This window comes from Carassius gibelio, chromosome A13 (assembly GCF_023724105.1).
Source record: "Carassius gibelio isolate Cgi1373 ecotype wild population from Czech Republic chromosome A13, carGib1.2-hapl.c, whole genome shotgun sequence".
NCBI classification, from domain to species: Eukaryota; Metazoa; Chordata; class Actinopteri; order Cypriniformes; family Cyprinidae; genus Carassius; species Carassius gibelio.
Window position 1 is genome coordinate 12,388,352 of NC_068383.1, and position 12,670 is coordinate 12,401,021.

The 12,670-nt window shown below is 37.5% G+C and overlaps 2 protein-coding genes across 2 annotated transcripts; both read right to left on the reverse strand.

Annotated features, from left to right (window-relative positions):
* Positions 1-1,132: 1,132 nt before the first annotated feature.
* Positions 1,133-5,489, reverse strand: LOC128026636 (cyclic GMP-AMP synthase-like). The gene is made up of 5 exons (XM_052613885.1): positions 4,460-5,489; positions 3,776-3,998; positions 2,696-2,965; positions 2,481-2,580; positions 1,133-2,377 (listed from the first exon to the last, which is right to left on the reverse strand). The coding sequence occupies exons 1-5, from the start codon at positions 5,384-5,386 to the stop codon at positions 2,038-2,040; spliced, it is 1,860 nt and encodes a 619-aa protein (XP_052469845.1). The 5' UTR covers positions 5,387-5,489; the 3' UTR covers positions 1,133-2,037.
* A 1,109-nt stretch (positions 5,490-6,598) lies between these two features.
* Positions 6,599-12,498, reverse strand: LOC128026180 (elongation factor 1-alpha 1). The gene is made up of 8 exons (XM_052613002.1): positions 12,335-12,498; positions 10,721-10,904; positions 10,461-10,640; positions 10,068-10,364; positions 8,548-8,698; positions 8,150-8,406; positions 7,834-8,068; positions 6,599-7,391 (listed from the first exon to the last, which is right to left on the reverse strand). Exons 2-8 carry the CDS (start codon positions 10,862-10,864, stop codon positions 7,267-7,269), a joined length of 1,389 nt encoding a protein of 462 aa, XP_052468962.1. The 5' UTR covers positions 10,865-10,904; positions 12,335-12,498; the 3' UTR covers positions 6,599-7,266.
* Positions 12,499-12,670: the final 172 nt, after the last annotated feature.

The window sequence follows — 12,670 nt, forward strand, 5'->3', positions numbered from 1 at the left end:
AAAAGAGACAAACTATCACAGACTTACTGCTGCAAATATCTGCCTCCGCAGCTTTCTGTCTTCTCCATTTCTGAAGGAATCCCTCTCCAGAAACACCACTGGGCTGACTGCCTTTACGTCTTTTCAGCTAAAAATAAAAATAATAAAAAAGGGGAGAGAAAATAAAATTGAATTATATACAGAATGTTAATAATTATCTGTGAGCAAAATATTTAGATATTTATATATATATATATATATATATATATATATATATATATATATATATATATATATATATAAACTGATATGAATGAACTGCAAGATGGAAAAATACATGTTTTATTATTTATTTTTAATTTGATTATTATTATTTTTTTTGGATTCACATTAAAAGGTATTAAAAGCATGGTACAGAACACATGATTACTGTGATATCTGTCATATAAAAGCACATAAAAACACTAACATTACAGTGATACAAACATAGCTGGTTTGGTGATTATTGTATTGTTGTATTGATTATTAATATACCATAGTAAAACTACAGTTACAGTTACTAATGTCCCATTTACTGTGTTTTAACTTCACATTTCATTTATTACTATTGTGTCGTGATTACCATGATTTTACTACAAATACAACTTACATCATTGATCCTGAAATTAATAATAATATAAAACGGATCGAAGGTCTATGGCACGTCACGTGACAGATAGAGTTTAATCACACTAATTAGCAGCTGTGTTCATTTATTTAAACGCAATGAAACTCAAAGACAGCCGCGGATGACCGACATAATACAGCAATTAAACATATGGCACTAATCTGATTAATAAAGAAGACAGAATACATTTTATAAAAGGCATTAAAAGAGCGTATATACGACTACTCACCCAAACTGTGGAACTGATAGCAAGTATCGCGCGATGTGTGCTGAATGAGACTTCTTGAACGTGATTTCATAGCGATAAACATCTCATGTCCTCGTGTCGAATTCTGACGCCAAAAGTTTCCCACTGAAAGCAATGAAGGTCGTAGTGCTTCGATAGTCGACGCCGAGAGGCACATTTGGCGTCATAAAAGTGACGCTAGGGGCGCTTGACCATGCTTCGGTTTTTGACGCCTTTGGAGTGAGAATGGGTTGCTCACCACCACCTTCTGCCAGTAAAAGGTCTTACACATTGTAACAAAAAGTAATTTGCTTTATGTATACTATAGAGAATAATGCCTCATTCCATGAAATGTTGAGATTGTCTTTAGTATGTTTACTACTATATATGTACACAGCATCCTAATAGAGAATTCGGTTAAATGGAAGCATTTGTCCTTTCTTTAAGATGTACCAGAAGAACTGGTACTGATGGTGGAAAGTTACGAAAAGCACCAGAGGGAGAAAAAAATGTTTGCACCCAGAGGAGGACAGAGAGGTAGTTTTAGACTCAGATCGGCGGTTCTGATGAACGCTTGTGAGGTAATATTTGTTGCATTAATTTATTTAGTTTTACATAGTTTCAGTAACATCAGACAGACGGAAATGTTTTACTTTACTTCACAACAAATTTAAGATTAATTAAAATTATCCATGATTCAACCAAAATTTCTCAATGTTTACCAGATGTTCCAACCCAAATTTGTATCTGTTGTACCAGCAGTAGTATTGATCTTTAATTGTATCTTTCAGGTTGATGTAACTATGAATATACTCACTGGAGTTCACGTTCATCCTCTCATTTGACCTGTGAAGTCCTTTTAATTGGCCGTATAAGTTATGTTAGGTTTAAGAAACTCTTATTCATTTCATATGCATTTATTTATTTTAATACCCCCCCCCCCCCAGTTTAGTATTTAAGTTGTTTTTTATCTACACTGATTGAGAAATTGAGGTAAAATACCCCCAACTGTAGATGATGTAACAATCTTGTTCAGTTGAATGTATATCAAATAAAAACCGATAAAACTATCTGGTATATGTGTTACTAAATGGTATTAAGCAATGATCGTCTGTTAAGATGAAATAACAAAACATGCATGAATACAATAAACAGAAAATCAGAATTAACTGAAAATAGGAAATCTCTTATCTAGCTGGAATTCAATTTCATTTGCCAGGAAATCACAGCTACTCGGGGAGGCTTGTTGTAAGAGATTATGGGATGGAATGAAAAAGTTAGGGAGATGCCGTTTTCTCAGGTGTTGCACAAAGTCTCCTAAAAGCTGCTTGAAGCAGTCGGCCAGCTGACTGTCTGCCCACTCGCTGTCGGTCCCCCTTGTAGCACAAGCATGGAGAAGGGTGGTCTTTGCATGATAGGAGCAGAAGCTGGCCATCTTACTGGATTTGGACTCATCCTCTTCGAGCTGTTGAAGAAGATACTTCAGTAGCTTTAGACACTCCTTCCTATAGAAGTAGAGCAAACAATGAAGGACCATCACAACACACCATCTCTGCACTTAAATGTTACCAGCATCAAAACTTGACATAATAGGAACAGAATAAATACCGGCAACATTTCTGTCCAACGACCTCACAGCATGTCTTGGACTGACCATGCCTTTTCAAAATTTCTTTTTCGACGTGTGAAAAAGAAATTCGCCAGGCATCTGTGTAAAAGACATTTTTCCAAATAACTGAATTTTCTTCATGTTTTAATTTTTTTAAAGGGGGCTACAGTTCATAATTATAAAACAAAGCAATCTAATGATAAACACATAATACCTTTTGCAACCAGTCCATCATGCTCTGCGTTTCCCTTTCCCTCATATTTAGGAACCAGATAGAATGGTTGACGCTTCATATTATCTTTCTCCTTTTTACCAAGCCAGTTTTCTATTTCGAAGCCATCTTTTGTAAAGTCTGGCCAGCTTGCACAATGAACCTTAAGACCAAGAACGAAGTCGATGTAAATAGTCTTTCCATTTTCTTTCATTTTTACTTCCAGCGTCACTGCAGGGCATCTTGGCTTTTTTCGCTGTACATTAATTTGGTCTAAAGAAAGCAGAAAATATAAATACAGATATTACCCGAAAGATAGAAGAGGGTTGTAGCTGTAGATGTAGGCAAGGATAACCTGTGTTCTTGGACAAAGTTATTATTTTTTTTTTGTGTGTGTGTGTGTGTGTTGGTGTGCAGTTGGTGTGCTATAAATCAAAAGTAACCATTTACTGATTCATTTGCTTTCCACTTACAGTATGGTAGTACATTTTTTACACTTTACCTCATTCCGTTACAGTAAGTAAGATTAAATATTATGTTTAATAATGTTTTTATCTTATTTATCTATAAATAGATAATTTCTCGAGGTGCAAAAAATAAGCGATAATCGACAACGAGAATTTATAGGTTATTCGCAAACTGGGAATTTTCATCAGTGACGTCACATTACAGTACCGAAAACCTTGTAGGCATATTGTTGTGTTTCAGATGTTTGATAGATTTCTTAATGCGCTAGAGAGTTATTTCCCCCCAACTTGATTTGCAATTTACCCTTATATTCTTGTCTGTAATTGCCGAAATTGCCGCTATAATGTTTCGATTTTAATGCCTCATTCCGACAGTAGATGTTGTTCAAAGACCAACAGAGAACTGGAGCTAGATCATTTTAAAACGTTTAGAATATTGAAAATTATATTTTAAAATATTGATTAAAAAGTTTAAGCTTAAAGGAACACTTTTGAAAATGTTCTAATTTTCCAGGAAATGTGGAGTGCTCCTTTAAATTAAACATTATATATTATGAGATCAGAAAAGGATTTATAACAAAACCAATAGGCTAAACACATGTTTGTTTGGACCTACATGGGAGTTTCTCCACAGCCTCCTTGACGGCATCTCTGAATTCAATCAGCATTTCACTGGCCTGAATGGTCTTGTCTTCTTTTAGGAATCTGTCCAGAGCATGCTTCTTCGAATGTCTTTTCAATGCAACACTGTAAAACGCTCCGGCCGTATCAAACTTCTGAATGTCCACTCGCTCCACAGGAATAGTCAGCATCACATCAAATTCATCTGGTTCACAAATCTACAATGTGACAAAGCAGATGCTGATTGTTTTAAACTAAAGCTCTTCTATGAGCTTTGACATGGTGATTAGAAATGTCAATCATATGTAACATTCCTACATGCATGTAACCGAACATGAACATTATTTTACTTCTCTTATCAAATAATTGGACATAGGCATTCCAGAAGGCCTGTAGGCTTATCATTTATTATATTTTGTAATTTTGAAAAATGATTTATTTAACTCTGTAGTCCAGAGCCATATCCTGAACAATAACAAAAGTGTGCAACAGGCCAGAAAACGCTAGAATTTTTCACAAATGCCTGTATCTAATATCACCGAGTATTATCTTTGTTTGGCCGTGTTCTTCTGATGTAAATCAATGTAACTTACGAATATTGTGAAATAAGGTGTTTACATGCCCTGGCAATCTGATTAATACAGGATCATGAGTGGAGATGTCACACTGCATCACTTACCTTGAGGTTTTCATAATAACTTCCAGTTCGTAACCTCTCGATGTGTTCACACCAGGTCAAGTTTTGTTTCAGGTGTGTAATGACTTTATCCGTGATGTTATTAACATAACTGGACGCATTAGACCGCTCGCTCTTCTTGATCTTTAATTTGTCAATAGTTGCCTTGAGAACCTTTCCCAGTGTGTCATCGACGCTTTGTCCTCTCGTTGCAGTTGCTTTTTTTGCGCTTTTCTTTTGGCGGTCAGAGCTGCGCGCGCTAACCGCTGGAGAAGCGTCCTCAGGAAAAACCGTTTCAGTAGCAGATCCAGGATTTTTTGTGGATTTTGCTTCCGATTTGCTTTGGGGGCTCTCCAGAGCTGCTTCTTTGTCAAAACTTAAAGCATCTCTCTGCTTTTTACTCAGTCGTTTTGGTGCTGGTTTCTCATCGGACTTGCTCTTAGCTGTCTGCTGCGGTTTGCCTTCACTTTCACAGTCATTCTTTTTAATCTGTTGCTTGCTTTTCGCCCTGTCTTGTTTGTCATTCCCGTCAACATTGTTTGCGTTATTGGGAACAGAAGCTCTTCTAGATGTCGAAGCGCAGTTTTCTTCGCACTTACCCTCGGAGATCTCCTGAGACTGACTGAGATCCTTCTGCTTTTTACTCGGTCTATGAATGGTTGTCCGTTTTGGTGCTGGGGTTTTGTGAGGTTTGTCCTCACTTTCGCAGTCATTAGGATCTTTATCCTTTTCAGTCCGTTGCTTCCTGCTTCCCCGTTTTGGCGCGCTCTTGTCCTCTGCGCGCTCCTGAGACTGATCCTCGCTGTCAGTAATCTGGTGATCCCTTTTCTCTTTACTTTTCCCATTTGCATCTGCTTTTGTTTCAGCTTTGGCTTTGGTTTGTTCAGGGCTTGTCGCTGGGAAGCTGCTCAGTCTTCTCTGGCCGTTCATTATGGTATGTAGGTTAAGCTATGACGCGCACAGTTTTGCATTAAAGAAAGGTTTGTGTTACATAGATCTGTGACATCAGGATACAGGTGCTACTGTGCCAGCCTCTGCGTTTCTAAACTTCTCACTTCCTCTGTGGTATGACGTATCTTTACGTGACGATATTTAGGGTTTCCGTGGGTCATTTAGGGTAGTTTTAATTTACTGACAAAAATCTAGACAGGTGCTAGTTTTTATAGGGCTGTCCATTAATAACGTCTGTTGCCCAAAATTTTTGTTTGATATTTTGTTTCTTAAAATCTGTTTTCGGTGGACTATTATAAAGGGATAGTTTACCCAAAAATGAAAATTGTAAAGTCCATCGTTCCAAATCTGTATTAGCCTACGTTATTTTTTATTCTGTGGAACACAAAAGAAAATGTCAGAATTTAATTGTAAGGGATGTGAAACTACATGCCTCGCTTTTGGTGTGTTCAGTAAACTCTTTATAAGCAATAATGGTGATATGTCATTGTTCAGTGCTGTGAAAAGTCTGATTTGACTTTGAAAAATAAATCTTCCCTGAGAAATAGTAAGTGGAGTAAAAAGTCTACCCTCTAGTGTTCGAGCAGAACATGAAAAGCTTTTAAACAATGAAAGGGGAATTATATTATATTTTCAATTATATAGCATGTTTTCAAAGCATCTCACTGCTATTGTAAACTTTTGTTTAAATCTGCATTCTGTAAACGTGGATAATATCTGTAATTAATTAGGCCAGCTACTGACTAATAAAATAACAGATCTACTTATATTACTACTACTGATAAGCTGCCCATGAATAATTTTAGAAACGCATGACTTGCGACATCTTGTGGCAGTTTATGAGCACACAAAGGAAACGTATATTTTAGCTGTGTATGCTTTATTAAGCTGTGAGTAAATGGACATGAGGGTAAATCTCATTATTATATACTCTTGTGTAGCTGCCTATAAGAAGACTAAGACCTAAGACTAGGCTGTCTAAATTACTAAGACTTTATTCATAAATGCTTTGAAAGATAGCAAAGTTTGATCTATTCTGTGTTTAAACAGTTTATTGGACTTAGTCTTAAATTTAGTTGAGGTCTAAACTCATAATAGAGTACTGACAATTCTTAAATACAAAGGTAAATGATCAAACACACTTGAATGGCTTTTATGTGCTGTTTGGGAGTGAAATGAACACAAACACAATTATTACGGTTGAAACATCTTTAATATGACATGAAAGCTTTTATTTTTCATAATAAGGTGCGATAGCTGATGCCAATTAACGTCAACAAGTGCTTGTGCAGGGTTAGCTTACGCTAGTAAAAGTGCTAAACATAAAGCTTTCGATTCAGCGAAGATTGCGTGAGCCCAGACATGGGCTGATTAAGAGCTTCGTTTTAGGTTTTCATTGTTCTACAAAGCTAAACATAAAGGTTCTTAAAGTTGACTAAATAGTGTCATTTAAGTAGCTCACCACAAGTGGATACTGAACACGTGGTATTTTGCAAACAATCACTAAAACAAGCGAAGACAACAATGTAAGAATCAGGTTAAAACTGCACTCCAGAGCAGGAGAGGTCAGATCTCTCAGATGGTTTCAACAGCTATCATTGAAGAGAAGAGCACAACTAATAAATACACGATTCAATGAGTTCAATGGGGTGAATTTAAGACTTACAAGTCGACAGAAATTAATGTTATCTAAAGGACTGCTTTTGTTAGTCATTTTTTTTCCTTCTGATACTTTTGCGATGCATTGGAACTATTAAGCAGTCTCTGACTATGGAACCTAAGCAGCCAATAGGATAGGAGAGCTGGATGACCTCTGCTTTTCCATATGTGTCTCTGGAGTTGGCAGTCAAACACAACATTCATTTGACCTTCTGGGCTTTCTGAGCGGATTTGGTGATCTTTCCGCTTGTCGGGGTCTTTTTCTCCACTCCTTTAATCACTCCCACTGCAACTGTCTGACGCATGTCACGCACAGCAAAACGACCTGCAAAGCAAAAAATCATCCATCTGTGTTCGTCTCATCTCTTTCGTCCTAAAACTGATTCTGAAAAGCCTACTGGAATAATTGTATCATGGCTTTAATGAGAAAAGTTGGTATGAAATGAAAATTCAGCTATTTGTAAAAAAAATGCTCGTTGATCTTATGATTTGTCCGTGAATGTTTAGTTTTTTTTTATTTTATTTAAGTGATAGATTCGTAAATTTAAATATTTGAGTTTTAACTCTGTTTTCATTAACTTGGTATCATTAAGTCAGTAATCAGTTGTTTGGCATTGATTTCAGAAATCTGTAAAATAGGAATGACATTCTATCAATATAATAAAAATACATATATAATTAATTTACCTTCAGTTAGCTTAACTTTATTTTTTTTAAATCAGCAATGAAGTTTTGCTCTTAGGATGGGATGCTGCAATAGCACTTACCCAGAGGAGGATACTCTGAAAAGCTCTCCACACACATGGGCTTCCCAGGGATCATGTCGACGATAGCCGCATCTCCTGACTTGAGGCTTTTGGGGTTGTCCTCAAGCTTTTTCCCAGAACGACGATCAATCTTCTCCTTCAACTCTGCGAACTTGCAGGCGATGTGCGCAGTGTGGCAATCCAGAACGGGAGCGTAGCCAGCACTGATTTGCCCTGGGTGGTTCAAAATGATCACCTGATGGGAAACAAAGAGTCTTGTAATGAGTGCGCAGGTTTGCTGAAGTGCGTAGTGAGAACTGAAGTTAACTGAGCTCACTTGGGCAGTGAAGATGGCGGCCTCCTGGGGTGGGTCGTTTTTGCTGTCTCCAGCGACGTTTCCACGGCGGATGTCCTTCACAGAGACATTTTTTACATTAAAGCCAACGTTGTCCCCAGGAAAGGCTTCAGAGAGAGCCTCGTGATGCATTTCCACAGACTTGACTTCAGTTGTCAAGTTGACAGGGGCAAAGGTCACCACCATACCTGGCTTCAAAATTCCAGTCTCCACACGGCCCACAGGGACAGTTCCAATACCTAGTGAATACAGTGTATTTCATTTAGCTCTGCTTTATGTTAGCGCAAATGTGCCTTATCATCTTTTAACTTTTAAAAACAGGTCAAATGTATAGCATTTGTAGTCCATCTGCAATATAGTTTGCTCGTATAAATTCAAACCTCCAATCTTGTAGACATCCTGAAGAGGCAGGCGGAGGGCTTTGTCAGTTGGGCGTGTTGGAGGCTGAATGGCGTCCAGAGCCTCCAATAGGGTGGTCCCAGATGAGTTTCCCTCTTTCCGAGTAATCTTCCAACCCTTGAACCAAGTCATCTAAAGTAAAGACAAAGAAACCAATCGAAGATGCTGAATGAAACCAGCCTGCTGGGATGCCATTTGGCACAAATATAAAGTATTCATTTCCACTGAAGAATCTTGAAATGCCACATACTGGCATTTGGAAACTTAAAGGGCTGCAGGATTTGGGGAAAATGTATTAAAGTTGCAACTGTGATACATATGTTAAATAAATAAAAAAATAAATAAATAAATTGGCCATCCCACTCATAACTGCTGCCTTTTTTGACAAGAATAGTCTTTTAGACGCAGAATGTCAACTAGTCAAATGAGCTCAGAAAGGGTACAGGTGATGAGGGAGTTTTAGTAGAACAACAGTGATCTGCGGTCTGATGAGATTCAGCGAAGATTGCATGAGCCCAGACATGGGCTAATTAAGAGTTTCATTTTAGGTTTTCATTGTTCTACAAATCTAAACCTAAAGGTTGGGACATGTGTTAAATTTCATACTAAAGCGCAGATGAAAATGCGAGCATGCAGTGTCATAGTTATATTGTCAGTAAAGTCATGAAGTTACCAAAAAGGTGATTAAAGCTGGCTTAAAACTGTGACTGTATGTAAATATTTGTTATATATGAGTCACATTTAAGAACATGTCTCTGAAATGCAGTGGTTTTCAAAACTGTCCTGGTCTGGAGCACCCCACTGTCTCCCTCATCTAACACACCTGATTCAACTCGTCTGCTCCTCAAAAGAAATAATAATTCTAGAGATAATTTCCTAGAGACATCAGTATTCGTTTTAGTGATACTCGCCTTCAGTCATAAAAAAGATCCTATTAAAAATATTTAAAATGTACGGTCTTAATGCTGTTTCTACGTTAACCTGAAGATTGAATGTAAAATGATTGCAATATAAAACTATATTTAAAAACTGAACATTTAAAAAATGTGTGATTAATTCGTTTTTTAATCGCTTAACCGCACTAGTTTCTTTTAAAGTTTGCTGTGCTTGTTTGTAAAGCTGCACTATATGACCAACATTCTTGAGATAATATATAAATATGACCAATAATAATTATTACTGAAATCAATATTTTTTTTAATTTTGATTATAACTAAAGAATAATATTCAAGACATTCCACAATGTGATATTTGACAGCAAAACAATAAATACAATAAAAAATGTAACCAAACCACTGAGACACTGAAAACACTTGATCATGATGAACTGTGTGTGTATGCATGTAAATAAACACAGTGCTGCGTTTCACTCTGAAACACGCAGTGCATATTGATTTAATTAAACCATACCTTTTCGATTTTGATAATTGCACCTTTTTTTTTTTCATTAATCGTGTAGCCCTAATTGAAACCATACTTTATTTACCCATGTTATACTTACATTGGGACTGGCCTCTAGCATGTTATCTCCATTCCAGCCAGAGATGGGCACGAATGCTACTGTGTCAGGATTATAGCCAATCTTCTTGATGTAAGTGCTGACTTCCTTCACAATTTCCTCATAACGCTTCTGGCTGTAACTGGGTTCAGTGGAATCCATCTTGTTGATACCCACAATCAGCTGCTTCACACCCAATGTGTAGGCCAGAAGAGCATGCTCTCTGGTCTGACCGTTCTTCGAGATTCCAGCTTCAAACTCTCCGACACCTGCCGCTACAATCAGCACGGCACAATCCGCCTGATGGTCAGAGAAAACATTGGGAATTATTCTCTTTTTTTTCCTATCTAAATAGCAGTTACTTAAATATATTTATGTGCCTGTTAAGTTCCTAACCTGTGAGGTTCCAGTGATCATGTTTTTGATGAAGTCCCTGTGTCCTGGAGCATCAATGATGGTGACATAGTATTTGCTGGTCTCAAACTTCCACAGGGAGATATCAATGGTGATTCCTCTCTCTCTTTCTGCTTTAAGCTTATCCAGCACCCAGGCATACTTGAAAGAGCCTTTTCCCATCTAGGAGTGAGACACATTCTATTATATAACAGCTTGCAATAGTTTGTAATCATATATGAATTTAAATGTCTCCACCATACCTCTGCAGCCTCTTTCTCAAACTTCTCAATTGTTCGCTTGTCAATCCCACCACACTTGTAGATGAGGTGGCCAGTCGTGGTGGACTTTCCAGAGTCCACATGGCCAATGACCACAATGTTGATGTGGAGCTTCTCCTTTCCCATGGCTGACTGCTTTATTTAAAGTGCCAATGTAACTGTAAAGCTTTACAAAGACACCAAAAGTCACTGTGCCAATTCTATAAAAGACAAACTATGTTAAACAAGTTCCCTTGTTAGAGGATGCTTTTTATCCAATTTAAAACTCACTAATTCCTGGAACTTAAGAAGTGGCCATTTAAACTCAAGCACTTTTCATTAGTAAAACCATTGATATAGTACTGGAAAATTCTTACATGTGTTCAACCCATGTCTCCCAAAACCCTTATCGCTTTTATTCTATAGAATATTAAAGGAGAAAATTGGGAGAATATTCTGGCCATTCTTTTCCACTGAATGCAAATGAATGGTGACTGAAGATGCAAGGCCTCAAAAAGGATTTAAAATCATATCGGACAAGAACGACCTTCACATTCTTCAAAAGTTCTTATTTGTGTTCTTCTAAAGAAAGTAAACCACACAGGACATCTGGTTAAACAATGGCAGAAATCAAATTTTTGGGTGTAATTCTCTTAGATGACAATACTAGCTAAAGCAATGTCTATGGCTCCATGTGACTGCAGATTTTAAATGTCTCATCATTTGTTTATCAATTTGTTTAACAAATATGGTATTCATTATGCCATCTTTTTTCAACCTTCAGACCGGCACTAGGTTTATCCTTTCGGGCTGTTTAGGCTTCTATTTCTGCCAAATAACTAGCAACGTGTTAACAGACTGGGCATGCCTTTCATCATGTCTGGTACATCTTTGTCCTGAAGACCTCCATTTTGTAAAGATTTGCCTACTGATTTAAAAGACTGGCAGCCATTTGTGAGTCCTCATGTATCCGATGTTTTCAAAAGAAAACATCTAAAGACATTGCAACAGCTGGTTAAGCAAGAATTCATATTCCATTCTAAGGTAGCGCATTAAGATTTGGCTGCATCATGACCCCTATGTCTATGGTTATTGTATCAGCATTATTTTCAGTGAGCTGTAAGGTGTACAAATGAGTCATTCCAAGACGTTCCTTAAAAGCAAGAGCTGGACTGCCATTGGTGTACAGAAGCCAATTCTCAGCTTAATTTGAGAAGTTAACAGAATGGTTATTCTGGTTACCTAACACAGACGCATTCTTTAAAAAGGGCTCAAAATTATTCCTGTGTCGCATCAGCCTGACCTGACTTCAGAAAGCTATTACCTTCTGTGTTCATTTGCTCAAAACCACTGCAATAAGATCAGCAGACGACAGAGATCTTTCAGATGTCTAGGGGATTAATAATACAATCCCTTCCCCTGCAGCGTCCGCCATGTTATTCCATTCCAAGCCTATCTAGCGCAATGTCGAATACAAACATCAGTTTATTACAAGCGACAACTATTTAGAAAACTTAAATATCGACAGAAGATCATAATTCCTAATTACAGACTCATTTGCTGGGTTTACTTTTTGAATACGCAGATACAGATGTATGTGAATGTGCGGTACTGTACCTGCGCGTGCTCGGGATATTGGAGCGGTGCTGAAGAGGCTGAGCGCGGCGCGTCTGATCTTATTATCACAGACCCGACGATAGAGACTGTGCATGCGCAGACGAGCGTGACATTGCTGCCTACAACAGTCACTGAGGATGCTTGAGGTCAGGCGACTATTACAGAGAAACGGCTAAATAAAATGTAGAATTGACGGACGGGAAAAGGAAAAGGGTTAATATGAGTTTGCTTTAAATCAACGTGGTGCACATAACCTGCTGCGATGGTTTTAAAGGTGACGCAATTAATTATTCGAGTCCAAGCTGAATATATATATATATAACAAAAATATAATAA

Bases quoted from the DNA above. Each gene is read 5' to 3' on its own strand.
- LOC128026636 (XM_052613885.1), bottom strand. From the start codon at position 5,386: ATGAACGGCCAGAGAAGACTGAGCAGCTTCCCAGCGACAAGCCCTGAA. The intron at 3,999-4,459 runs GTAAGTGATGCA...GTCACATTGTAG, and splicing joins GTTATTATGAAAACCTCAAG to ATTTGTGAACCAGATGAATT. The intron at 2,581-2,695 runs GTATTATGTGTT...TCTTTTACACAG, and splicing joins TGATGGACTGGTTGCAAAAG to ATGCCTGGCGAATTTCTTTT.
- LOC128026180 (XM_052613002.1), bottom strand. From the start codon at position 10,864: ATGGGAAAGGAGAAGCTCCACATCAACATTGTGGTCATTGGCCATGTG. The intron at 10,641-10,720 runs GTATGGTGGAGA...TCTCACTCCTAG, and splicing joins TTGAGAAAGAGGCTGCAGAG to ATGGGAAAAGGCTCTTTCAA. The intron at 10,365-10,460 runs GTTAGGAACTTA...TCTGACCATCAG, and splicing joins TGATCACTGGAACCTCACAG to GCGGATTGTGCCGTGCTGAT.